Source organism: Rhinoraja longicauda, chromosome 5 (assembly GCF_053455715.1).
Source record: "Rhinoraja longicauda isolate Sanriku21f chromosome 5, sRhiLon1.1, whole genome shotgun sequence".
Taxonomy (NCBI): Eukaryota; Metazoa; Chordata; class Chondrichthyes; order Rajiformes; family Arhynchobatidae; genus Rhinoraja; species Rhinoraja longicauda.
Genome location: NC_135957.1, coordinates 65774816 through 65788171, shown reverse-complemented (window position 1 = coordinate 65788171; position 13356 = coordinate 65774816). Strand labels below are relative to the sequence as shown.

At 40.0% G+C, this 13356-nt stretch overlaps 1 protein-coding gene across 2 annotated transcripts in view; it reads left to right on the top strand.

Moving 5' to 3' along the window:
• fbxl4 (F-box and leucine-rich repeat protein 4) overlaps nucleotides 1–12764 on the top strand; it is an 89333-nt gene extending 76569 nt beyond the window's left edge. For both annotated transcript variants that reach the window (XM_078399692.1, XM_078399694.1), the window contains exon 8: nucleotides 9370–12764. In XM_078399692.1, the coding sequence (XP_078255818.1) occupies nucleotides 9370–9533 (164 nt within the window). In that variant the 3' untranslated portion in view covers nucleotides 9534–12764. The remainder of the gene's footprint in view (nucleotides 1–9369) is intronic.
• Nucleotides 12765–13356: the final 592 nt, after the last annotated feature.

Below are 13356 nucleotides of genomic sequence, written 5' to 3'. Positions count from 1 at the left end.
ATAATCCGTTTCCCCTCCGATTCCATTATGCTGAGCGAAGGACTCTTATTAATTAAAATAATATTATCAATAAAACTGATAATCTCCTGCCACCAAGCACCTTAGGCAGCAGCTGCGAGCCAGTGTTGGTGGATGGGTACTAGTGAAAGTTTTACTGGCAACTCTTTTCTTTTGGTGAAGTATTGGTGTGTGTAGTGTACCCAGCAAAACTTCCATCAGTTTCAAGATGGTTGTCTCTTTCGAAAGGAATTCTAGCAAAAGGCAAACATGTTAAATATTAAGCTACTTTGTCGGTCTATCCTTTGTTGAAATTCATTGAAGTCAATAATCCAGCATGACTTTGTTCTATGCAAGTAGTTTAAACAACAATTTATCAAAATATACCTCGGTCGCTTTGAAGATGATTTCTTTTTAATTTAGTTCAAATTTAAATCAAAAACGGGCCAATTTGCTTCTGCAGTCGAGGCAGCTGATGTTAATGAAAAATGAATTATTTCGAGATCCAGTAAACCTAGAAAATGTTGTGGTGTTGTTGGCAATTCAGTTGGGGTTGAGGATGAATTGCCTTCATTCTTGTTGGAAAATAGGAAAATGTTATTCATCCCTCCAAGCCTGGTCTACCGTTCAGTATGATCATGGCTGACCATCCAAATTCAGTACTCTGCCTTTCTGCTGACTGGTTAGTACACACCAAAAGCTTTTCACTGTACCTCAGTAAAAGGGATCAAAACTGCACACAGAATCCAAGGTGTGGTCCCACCAAAGCTTTGTACAATTACAGCAAGACATCCCTTCTCCATTACACAAAACCTTTGCTGGTTCACCAACATGCCATTTGCCTTCATAACTGCCAGCTGCATCTGCAAGCTTACTTTGATATGCTGGTGCAAAGGGACATCAGATCTCATTGCACCTCTCCCTTTCGGAGTCTGTCACAATAAAAATAATATTCTGTCTCCTTCTTTTGCAAAAAAAGTGGATAGCCTCACATTAATCCACTGTACCTGTCATGCAGAAGCACGGTCGTGCAGCAGTAGTGTTGCTGTCTTACAGCGCCAGAGACCTGGGTTTGATCCTGACTACAGGCGCTGTCTGTACGGAGTTTGTACATTCATCCCATGACGTTCATGGGTTTTCTCCGAGACCTCCGGTTTCGTCCCACACTCCAAAGATGTACATGTTTATAGGCTAATTGGCTTGGTAAAATTGTATATTGTCCCTGGTGTGCGTAGGATGGTGTTAGTGTGTGTGAATTGCTGGTCAGCGCGGACTCGGGCCGAAGGGCTTTATCTCTAAACTAAACTAATATGTTTCTCCAACTCCTCAGCCTGTCCAAATCACATTGAAATTTCTCTGCATTCTTCTCAAAGCTTACGTGCCATATGCAGACTTGTAGATAACACATTTAATTTCCTCATCTGACATTAATATATCTTATTATTGGCTGGATCCCACCACAGATCCCTGTGGTACTCCACAAAATTTTGCGTTTGTTTATTTACTTTTTTTACCTAAATTCTCCACATCATCATCAAAGTTTGGGAATCTACATACAACCCCCACATCTACTTCCTAACTCTTGATATTTATTAACTCAATCCATTCAAATTGCACACCAGATTCCTAGCTAAAACTGGCCCAAACGCAGGCTCAGCGATCGTTTCGCTCAACACCTTCGCTCAGATTGCCTTAACCAACCTGATCTCCCGGTGGCTCAGCACTTCAACTCCCCCTCCCACTCCCAGTCTGACCTTTCTGTCATGGGCCTCCTACATTCTCATAGTGAGGCCCACCGCAAATTGGAGGAACAGCATCTCATATTTCTCTTGGGCAGCTTACACTCCAGTGGTATGAACATTGATTTCTCTAACTTCAGATAGTTCCTCTGTCCCTCGCTTTCCCCTCCCCCTTCCCAGTTCTCTCTGCCTGTCTCCAACTACATCCTATCTTTGTCCCGCCCCCTCCCCCGGACATCAGTCTGAAGCGGGGTCTCGACCCGAAACATCACCCATTTCTTCTCTCCTGAGATGCTGCCTGACCCGCTGAGTTACTCCAGCATTTTGTGATACCTTTGATTTGTACCAGCATCTGCAGTTATTTTCCTAACACTATGGGCCTATCTGTTTCTCACCCTTGATTTCTATGCTTTCCATGTGTGCACTTTTCTAAACCTCTTGCCTGATGGGAGAGGGGAGAAGAGGGAGTGATGGGTAATTGTCCTTGATTATGCCTTGCTAAGGCAGCGTGGAGTGTAAATTGAGTCAATGGGAGGTTGGTTTGGGTGATGGTCTGGGCTGTGTCCAGATTAGATATTATAGAAACAGAATCCATATGTTTCAAAAGAGAGGAATAGTTGCAGAGGATGGGGCCAAGAATAAGACAATGCACATCTTCGTGGATGTAAGTTTGCAAAAGATTTTATTGCATAAAGATTTTTAAGTACTTTGATTTTTCAAAAGGAAATACTTAATTATTTGATTGATTTTTAAGTATTTAGATATTCCTGAAGGCCCTGATCTTTCAGCAGCATTCAAAATCTTTCATGGCTTTGGAAGCTGGTTAAGATAGGCATGGCTTAGCAAAGGGCAAAGTGTTTCAACCATTTTGTGGGTCTTCTTCTTCTTCTTCTTGCGTTTGAGGCAGCAGAAGTTACGAAGCTGCTTCTGCTTTTGCTGTCTCTGTTTATTGTCGTTCGCCTGACTGAGGTCAGTTGACAGGGCTCACCACGGGGAGGTCGACAACATGAGCCCCATTTTGTGGGTCGTTCTCTAGTCTATTCGTGTGATGGGGTTACATGATGCAGGCGTTTAGAATCAGGATTAATACATCACCAAATTAACACTGGCAGCAAAGTCTGGCCCATTGTTCTCAAAAAATGTAAGGTTGGTGCCATTGCTGCTTGAGTTAATCTGACCTTCCCAGTCTTTGTACGTTTTGATTTTGTAAACTGTATAGTTTTTGCAACGTGATTTCCCGATTTCCATGCTTGTACATCTAGAAAAGCAAAGAGTGAGGTTTTCACTGTTCTGAAGATGTTCAGGATGTTCAATGAGGTGATAGAATCCCTGTCTGCCAGGAGCATAGCAATTAGAAAAGAACCAGATGTGACGTGAGAACAAATATTTTTAAGTTAACCAGTGATTTGCAATTAGAATGCAATACCCCTGATGGGAAGATAGACCTGTTTCAGCGTTGATCTTCAACATTAACTCTTCTCTCTCCACTGACGCTCTCTAGCACCTGAGTATTTTCAGCAATTTATTTTCTTGTCATTTCATCTGAATGAAGAACCGAGACTCCCAAGTGTCGTTATGAAAGGAAATTAAAGGCATTAGGATTGGAGTCGTGGATTTTAAATAGGATGATGGTAGTATTAAGTAAGCAGGGAGAGGATTGAAATATTTAGATGGTGCTTATCATAAAAGAATATTGCAAATTTTATCATGAATAGCAAAGTCTGGAATGTATTATACATAATGATGAACTGGAAGATCATTACCAGGAAAAAGATTTTTTGCAAAATGTTTGTGGCAGAAGAGATGACTGTAGGATATTTTCAAAATCGATCAGAGGTGACAGGTGAAGGGAAATAAACACATTAATTCCTCGATATTGCTGCATACAATACTTTTATTATTATTTTTCACATTCTAAAATATATTCATTACAATGTTCACTTGTATGTTCACTGGCACCACAGAAAATAAAAATAATAAGAATATTATAACATGCTGATGCATGAATACAAATCCAACCCCAAACATAATTATATTATTTTGTTGTAGGTTGTAAAATATTTAAGCAAAGTGCAAGGGAATTTATTTTACTATTATCAAATTGTAATAATTACAATGGATGATTAAATTAAAATTATTGCAAACTTAATACATTTTGTTACAAAATAAATCATTTGGGAAAGATTGCATTTTGTATGTGCTGACCAACACCTTCATCTTGTGCAGTATCTTGTCAGTAATCTAAATGCAAGATGCTACTCAACAGATATCGATGGTCTAGCGAAAGACGAGTGCATATTTCATTGCGGGGAAATGGAAAGGTTATTTGTGATGTGATCATGTAGATTGTCCATTCCCTACTTTGTAATTCCATTGTGCTCGCTTAGGTCATTATATTTATTCAGTTAAAGCCATTTTTTTCAGCTACGAAGGAATTTCAGTGCTTCACAAGGTTATGGTATTGGAAATTTGCACATATTTGATGATAAATATCACAACTAGGAATTACAGAATCATCGAGTAATACACCACCGACACAGGCCTTTTCAGCCCAACTCGTCCACGCCGGCCAATAAACCCGTTCTAAGTTGGTCTCATTTGCCTGTGTTTGGCCCATATACCTCTAAACCCTTCCTATTCATTTACCTGTCCATATGTCTTTTAAATGTTTTTTATTGTACCTACCTTAACCACTTTCACTGGCATTTAGTTCCATATATATATGACCCTCCTTCTATGTGAAGAATTTGCCTTTGGGTCCCTTCTATATCCTCTCACCATAAACATAGACCCTGCAGTTTTTGATGCCCCTTTACTATAAATGTATGCATTTATCCTATCCCCGTCATGATTTTATACACCTTTATAAGATCACCCCTAATTCTCCCATGCTCCAACAAATAAAATCCTAGCCTGCCCAACCTTTCTCTGCAACTGTCTTTGCGTCCTACAACATTCTTTAAAGCTTCTTCGCACTCTTTCCAACTTAATAAAGTCTTTCTTGTCGCGGGGAGAACCAAAACTGCATGAAACAGAAACAAACAAAATAGGTGAAGGAGGAGGCCATTCGGCCCTTCGAGCCAGCACAGCCATTCATTGTGATCATGGCTGATCATCCACAATCAATACCCCGTGCCTGCCTTCTCCCCGTATCTTTTGATTCCACTAGGCCCTAGAGCTCTATCTAACTCTCTTAAATCCATCCAGTGATTTGGCTTCCACTGCCCTCTGTGGCAGAGAATTCCACAAATTCACAACTCTCTGGGTGAAAAAGTTTTTTCTCACCTCAGTTTTAAATGGCCTCCCCTTTATTCTAAGACTGTGGCCCCTGGTTCTGGACTCGCCCAACATTGGGAACATTTTTCCTGCATCTAGCTTGTCCAGTCCTTTTATAATTTTATATGTTTCTATAAGATCCCCTCTCATCCTTCTAAACTCCAGTGACTACAAGCCTAGTCTTTTCAATCTTTCCTCATTTGACAGTCCCGCCATCCCAGGGATGAATCTCGTGAACCTACGCTGCACTGCCTCAATTACAAGGATGTCCTTCCTCAAATTAGGAGACCAAAACTGTACACAATACTCCAGATGTGGTCTTACCAGGGCCCTATACAACTGCAGAAGAACCTCTTTACTCCTATACTGAAATCCTCTTGTTATGAAGGCCAACATTCCATTAGCTTTCTTCACTGCCTGCTGTAACTGCACGCCAACTTTCAGTGACAGGTGTACAAGGACACCCAGGTCTCGCTGGACCTCCCCCTAACCTAACCTAACTCCATTGAGATAATAATCTGCCTCCTTTTTTTCTGCCGCCAAAGTGAGTTCTTGCTCGCATAATTCTAAAGGCTTCCCACTTGCCAGAGCACCTGGGCCTGTAAATAATCATACCTAGCCGAGTTGTGATGGTTCCTGCATAATGCTCCCAAAATTAACTTTGCCCCAATTTGGGTGGTACAGTGGCACAGCGGTAGAGTTGCTGCCTGACGGCACCAGATACCCAGGTTCGATCCTGTGTACAGGTGCTGTCTGTACGGAGTTTGTACGTTCTCCCCGTGACCATGTGCGTTTTCCCCGCTTTTCTCCCACATTCCAAAGACATATGGGTTTGTAGGTTAATTGGCTTTTTTTTTCATTGTCCCTAGTGCGTAGGATAGTGCTCGTGCAGGGTGATCGGTGGTCACGCGTACACAGTGGGTCGACGGGCCTGTTCCCACGCTGTGTCTTTGGATTTTGGATCGTGGACCAATCTTGTCTTTCTCCATAATTATTATTATTTTTTTTAATAAAAAATTTAAATCATGGTCCCAAAGTCATCCCCCACTGACCCTTGATTCACTTGCACTACCTCGTTCCCGAAGAGGACTGGTGTTGTGCCCTCTCTAGTAAAGCCTTCTCTTTATGGATTAAGGAAGTTTTCTTGGGCACATATTAAAAAGAATTACAACCCATCTAAGCCTTTGTACATGAAGTGACACGAGTCAATATTTGGAAAGTTAAAATCTCTTACTAATAGTGCCCCATTATTCTACAGCTCTCTATGATATTCCTGTACATCCGCTCCTCTAATTCCTGCTATCTATTGAGAGGACTATAATACAAGTAGTCATCCCTTTCATTTTTTTAGTCTATCCATATAGCCTCACTCGACGTTCCCACAAGAAAATCTTCCCTGAGCACTGTTGTCAAGTCCTCCTTCATCCAAAAAGCAACCACTCTCCCCTCCTTCCCCTCTTCTCCCACCCCATCCCACCACCCCCTCTCTTAGCTGCACCTCTGTTATGCCTGTAGACATTGTGCGGTGGAACATTGAGCTGCCAGTTTCGCCTTCTCTCAGCTATGCTTCTTTTATGGCCATAATACCCCAGTGCCCCAAACATATCTATGCCCTGAGTTTGCCTAACTAGTCTGTTAATCCTCTTGCATTGAAATAAATGCAGTTTAAACTACCAGTCTTTTTTGACTCTCTCTTTTGCCGTGTTCCTGGCTGTCCTATCTATTAAACATGCTCTCTTTGAACACAATAATTGCTCCCAATTTCACATCTGCCTCTTTTCTGCCCATGGACTCACCTTCCTGCTAATTGACTTTATGAGCACAAGCAAATCTCCCTACCAGGATATAACGTGTGCAGATATAACGTGCAGATATAACGTGCCCCTCCAGTGCAGATATAACATGTCCTCCTTGTAAAAGTTGCCTCTGCCCTAGAAGAGATCCCAGTGATCTAAGAACCTGAATCCCTGTGTGTATCAGCTGCTCATCATCGCATCCATTTGGCTTATCCATCTATTCTGCCCTTACTTGCACGTGGCGCTGGGAGTTATTCAGAGATTGAGGTCCTTCATAACAAACATTATATTTTCATTCTGCGGGACCTTGTCCCTTTTTGTACCTGAGTCGTTGGTACCACTGTGCACAACAACCTTTGGCGATTCAACATCCTCCTTGAGAATGCTCTCCAACTGCTTCAGGGCATCTTTGACCTTGACACCCACGAGACCACACACAATCCCGGCATCTCATTTACCACAGCATGTTCCCTTAACTATCAACTCCCCTATCACTATCGCTCTGTCTGACTCTACCCTTACCTGTGAGGTTTCAGAGCCAACAACATTGCCACTGACTCGTGTGTGCTGCTGCCACCCGGAAGGTCATTTCCCTCCACCCCCCCATTTCTCCCCCCCTCACCCCAACAGTTTATATGCTACTGACTATATGCACACATATATGCTACTGCGGGCAATGGCCACAGGGCTATCCTGCGCTGTCTGTCTATCCCCGCTGCCTTTCCTGGTAGCCACCCCTAGACTACCTGCAGTCTACACCTTAGATGTGACCATCTCAACATCTCGGATGCTCCCGAGTGTGAGCAATTCCTGATCCGATTCATTGATGTTTCCAGTCAGGACCTGAATAGTTGTAGTCATCAGCGACACTGGAAGTTCCCCTAATCTATCACGTCCTGCAGGAGGCAGTTGCCTTACCGACATCGCAACCACACTGAGTCTGAAGAATAAAGTTAAAAGACCATATCTGTTTATACCTATACCACTGCTTAGCCTCCTTCCCGAAGCCTTGAAGGGAGAAAGTTAATTATCCAGTTTTGAGATCATCAAATAGTGGGTTTTTTTGGGTTTTTTTAAGATGTTGCAATATTTTCTGCCATGTTCGGTTGTTTAATTTGATTTCAAGAGCACATCTTAATGGTGAGAATTTTGAAAAGCATTAAATTACTGTATAAAGTTTTGAACAGTTATCCTTGCTTTGGAAAGTAGAATCAGGAAGGGAGTAATAATACCCTGGTAAGATGTTAAATACATTATAGAAACATGGAGAAATAGGTGCAGGAGTAGGCATCGCCTGCTTCGAGCCAGCACCGCCATTCAATATGATCATGGCTGATCATCTAAAATCAGTACCCCATTCCTGCTATTTCCCCTTATCCCTTAATTCCTTTAGCCCTAAGAGCTAAATCTAACTCTCTCTTGAAAACATCCAGTGAATTGGTCTCCGCTGCCTTCTGTAGCAGAAAATTCCACAGATTCACAACTCTCTGGTGAAGAAGTTTTCCCTCATCTCAGTCCTAAATGGCCTACCCCTTATTCTTAAACTGTCAACTGATTCTGCACTCCCCCAACATCGGGAATTTTTTTCCTGCATCTAGCCTGTCCAATCCTTTAAGAATTTTATACATTTCTATAAGAACCCCTCTCATCCTTCTAAATTCCAGTGAATACAAGCCCAGTCGACCCATTCTTTCATCATATGTCAGTCCCGCCATCCTGGGAATTAACCTGGTGAACCTACGCTGCACTCCCTCAATAGCAATAATGTCCTTCCTCAAATTGGGAGACCAAAATTGCACACAATACTCCAGGTGCAATCTCACAACTGCAATGGACCTCCTTGTTCCTAAACTCAAATGCTCTCACAATGAAGGCCAACATGCCTTTAGCTTTCTTCACTGCCTGCTGTACCTGCATGCTTACTTTCAGTGACCGATGTACAAGCACACCCAGGTCTCATTGCACCTCCCCTTTTCCTAATCTGACACTATTCAGATAATAATCTGCCTTCCTGTTCTTGCCACCAAAGCGGGAAAAACTCACATTTATCCACATTATTATACTGCATCTGCCATGCATCTGCCTACTCACCCAACCTATCTAAATCACTGTGCAGCCTCATAGAAACCTCATAAACGATTGTTGAGGCTACGTCAGTTATAAAAAGGAAATAAATTTCTGTCGGGAAACGTGACAGAATGTGAAGAGTTAAGAAACTAAGGATGGCATTTAGTGTTCAGATATAAACCGAATTATTTAGTTAAATTGTAGAACAAATCTGAGGTCTATCTCTGTTCCTGAAACCTCTTCTTGGGAGTTAATTGGTCTATCACTGTTGATACTAGAACACTTGATAACTAATTTGCTCACTGATAATGAGTTTCCAACTGAAGTACATTGTAAGTCAGAGGTTGCAGAAATGATCTAATTATTCCTTGGAAGCCAAAGAACTGCAGTTGCTGAAAAACTGAAAAGAAAGCAAATAATCTGAACATTTTCTGTGGGGGCACCTTTCGATTACTTAACCTATGATTTACTTCCCTTCTCGACTTTCCCTACAGGAACACGAATGGTGAGTGCCGGGGCCTTACAGAAGTTGTTGCAGTGTTGTAAAGAGCTCCAGCTGCTGGACGTTTCCTTCTGCTCCCAAATCGACAGCCGAGTGGTGCAAGAACTCAGCATCAACTTCCCAAACGTGGCGATAAAGAAGAGTTACACCCAGTGACTGGTCTCGTTGCTTCTCATTACCAAAAATGAATAATCAGATCTCTAATCCTAATTTGTTTACTAGGATTTAACAAAACACATCGTAACTTGAAGCTTAATTCCTTTACTTCTTGGCACATTCTCACTTAAGTCCTCATTGTGGGTTGTGGGCGATTGCCAAAGGTGTAATTGTTGCGATAATGCAAAGTGGAGATCTGGCCAACTAAATCAACACTGACAATATGGAGTGAATGAATGAAAGTGAAGCTTTGACAGGAACCAAGCACGTGTCTTTATAACAACTCAGAACCTAAGGCGATATATGTGACTTTAACTGCATCCCTCTGCTAAAAATTAGCAAGAATCAGTAAAGTTTCAAAATAGTTTGAAGATTTTTTCACCCAGAACATACTTTTAAATGCTACAAGGGTTGAAATGTCTCCGTTTATTAGAATGAATAAGACACTTGATATATGTGAGTTTTAGACATTAAGCAGTGCAGTGTTTTGAACGTTTGCAATGGCAATCTGGTACTTTGTGTGATTGTACTGTAGACAGAGTAACTGTATAATCTCAAAAAAGAGTAGCCGGTGCTGAGTACATCCTCAGTGCACATCAGAGTGCTTGAAGGGGAATGCTTTGATTGGAATGGACAAATCTTTACACTATTGAGGAAAATACTAGATTTCTGATGTGTTTCTACACAGGTGATATTGATACAGTATTTCACCTTGCACAATATTGCAATACAAAACATTGTCACCCATGCTACTGTATGGACAATTGTTACAATAGATTGGTTATTTTAAGGAAGTTACAATATTGTGTATTTGGTATTTTACATAGTGCCACTTCTGTAGAGAATTCTAAGTTATGCTATTCCTCTTCAAAGTTTAAAGGACATAATAGATGCCCATTGAAATATCTTTGCACACAATTATTACATTTGACTTCTGAAGGTCCTGAGTTTTAGCTAACGTTTGACCAGTAATAAATCGTTAACATTCATACTTTCCTTATTAGACACAATGTGCTGGAGCCTTTTCATTATTCAATTAATGTGGAAGAAGGAACTGCAGATGCTGGTTTAAACCGAAGATAGACACAAAATGCTGGAGTAATTCAGTGGAACAGGCAGCATCTCTGGAGAGAAGGAATGGGTGATATTTCTAGTCGAGACCCTTCTAAGGGTCTCTACCCGAAACATCACCAATTTCATCTCTGCAGTCATTATTCAATTAAGGTTTGCATAGATTTGTTTACTCGACACTTTGTCAAGCTTCCTCATACAATTGTTTCATAGCTATGTTGCATGATCACTAGCCACTGCAGAAATAGCCAGTAGATTTGAAATCTTATCTCATTGTTGAGAACAATGATTGTGAGATTTTTATCTCTTCCCATGTTTGACATATTTTACCATTTCAATTGTAATTGGGTGATATGAGAATGTTCCACATAAGGAATGATTCTATTTGGGCAATGTTAATTGGCAATGTCATCAATATGAATTAATTACACACCATTAGAATTTCCGCCTGTGGTCATTACTTAATGTGGAAACAATCACTCTGTAAAACCAACTCCTTCGACCAGTTGTTGATCCAGTATACTCTCTTTTCATCGGTTTACATTTTAAATACTGTTGAATGTTATGAAATTGAATATTTTGATTAATTTTATGCATGATATGTTGGTGTTTCATGAGTATGTTTAATTTTCTTCATTATCCTCGCGCAAAATCAAACAACACGGAATTTGAGTTGATGACTTGATGAAATATGTCTCAAAGCAAACATACATCGTTTCTATTAGAGTCCCCATTTACAATATTAATGGAAGTATTTGTTCACTTCTTTGGAAGAATAACTTTTATCAGGGATTTACAGCGGATTTAAATGTAATAATCGGGTATTTTACTGACTATTTGGCTTATTTGCACAATAAATGAGAAAAATGCTAAAATATTTAAATATATGTTTTGGCTAACCTCTAATCAAATAATGCTCAGGTGTATTTTTTTTCAAATGGCAGTCAATTATTTAATGCAGAATCAAAGGATCAAGACACCTCTGAATGAACACAAGGCAGTAATCTAATTTCACATCGCTTCCTCCATTGTAACAGTGATTCTTTTTTCTGTGTATTTGATGTCTGAAGCAACTTACACAGTAGACGTAAAAGGCTGCCTGTCATAGTGCCAGGGCAGGTTGTGTTGAAATTGATTTCTGGGAAATTAAGAATCTTGTGTATTTGTACTTGGGTGACCCACAAAAGTCACGTTATAATGACTTAAAATGGGATGATTGAGAATAAATGGCGATAATTATTATATATCTGTTAATTTTCTGAACAGAGCAGATAATGCAGATAAAACTCAAAAATCCTATTATCCTATATTTCTTATTAGCATTGCATATTTGCATACCATGCCAATAGGACATTGTTTTAAAATAATAGGAAGAGGAAAATTGTTTTGCTGCCAAAATATATACTTTTTATGTGAAAACACACAAAATAAACTTTCAAATAGCCGATGTAGATATGCAAACAATTGTCTACTTAATCTGTTTAAATTACGTTTCCTTATATTGAAATACTTCATATAATGTTGTATTGTTCATATATCAGTACATTTCAAAGTAGATTGAATATCTCCATAAATTTCATTTTGTTCTCTAAGCCAATGTATGATGTCATTTTGTCAATGACAGCCATAGTTTTCAGTAATTATTTGCACTAATCAATATGTGCAAATAATTAGCATTCATTTTACTTGCTCCATCAACAAAATATATTTTCTTTTTTTGACAGATGTATGGAAGTCTTAAAGTGTGCAACCTGAAAGAATAAACTATTTAGAATATGTAAAGATTTTGCTTTTAATGCTGCAAATATTTAACAATTGGTGGCTTTGAGAAGCGCAAACTATACTTTTATTAGGATGTGCAGTATTATGAAAGTTTTATTTGCTCAATCAAGTTTAATCTTTATTATATTGCAAAACCTTCTGAGGTGATATTGTTTTAGTAAAAAATCACCAAATTAATGAATGAGACAAAATTCTGCCACTGAGATTAGTCGCATGAAAAATCTTAAAAAGCTCAAACCGTTGAAAGAGTCTGACAATAGGGTCCTGACACGAAACATCGCCTTTTCATTCCTTCACAGATGCTGCCTGACCCACTGATTTCCTCCAGCAATTTGTATTTAGCCCAAGGCGCCCACTTACCTTGCCCCCCCCCCCCCCCCCCCCCCCCCCCGTTCCTCTCAAAGGACATAGGATAAACCAGACCAAACATGTTTGGTCAAGTATACATTTTCTGTTGTTCATTCATATACTTGCCTAACCAGTAAAATGACTCTTTTGAAACAGAGAAGAGGATAGTTTTGGCAAGAACATCTGCAGCTTTGCATTTGTTTAGGTCTTGCTTATATACAAACTCGAGGACTTGGAAAGTTTGAAAGCTTTTGCTTGCAAATTCACAGATTTACCTTTCCTCTTTTAATGATAGAAAATAAAGTGACTGGAAAACAGGTGTGGAGAGGCAAGGTGTCATAGATCGCATTCAGGCTGCTGAAGTACAAAGGGTAATCAAGCACTTTACACTTCATGTTTATATCTACTGGACTACCATAACTTTGTATTGCAGGGAAATCAATAATGAAAGGAAATTTTGATTTATTTTGAGAAAATAACAAAAGACTCGATTGCACCACAGACTTGGGTGGCACGGTGGCGCAGCGGTAGAATTGCTGCCTTACAGCACGAGAGACCAGGGTCCTGGTTAATTCACTTCCTCCACAGTGTTGAGACCTGAATCTTTGCAAGTTGGATCACT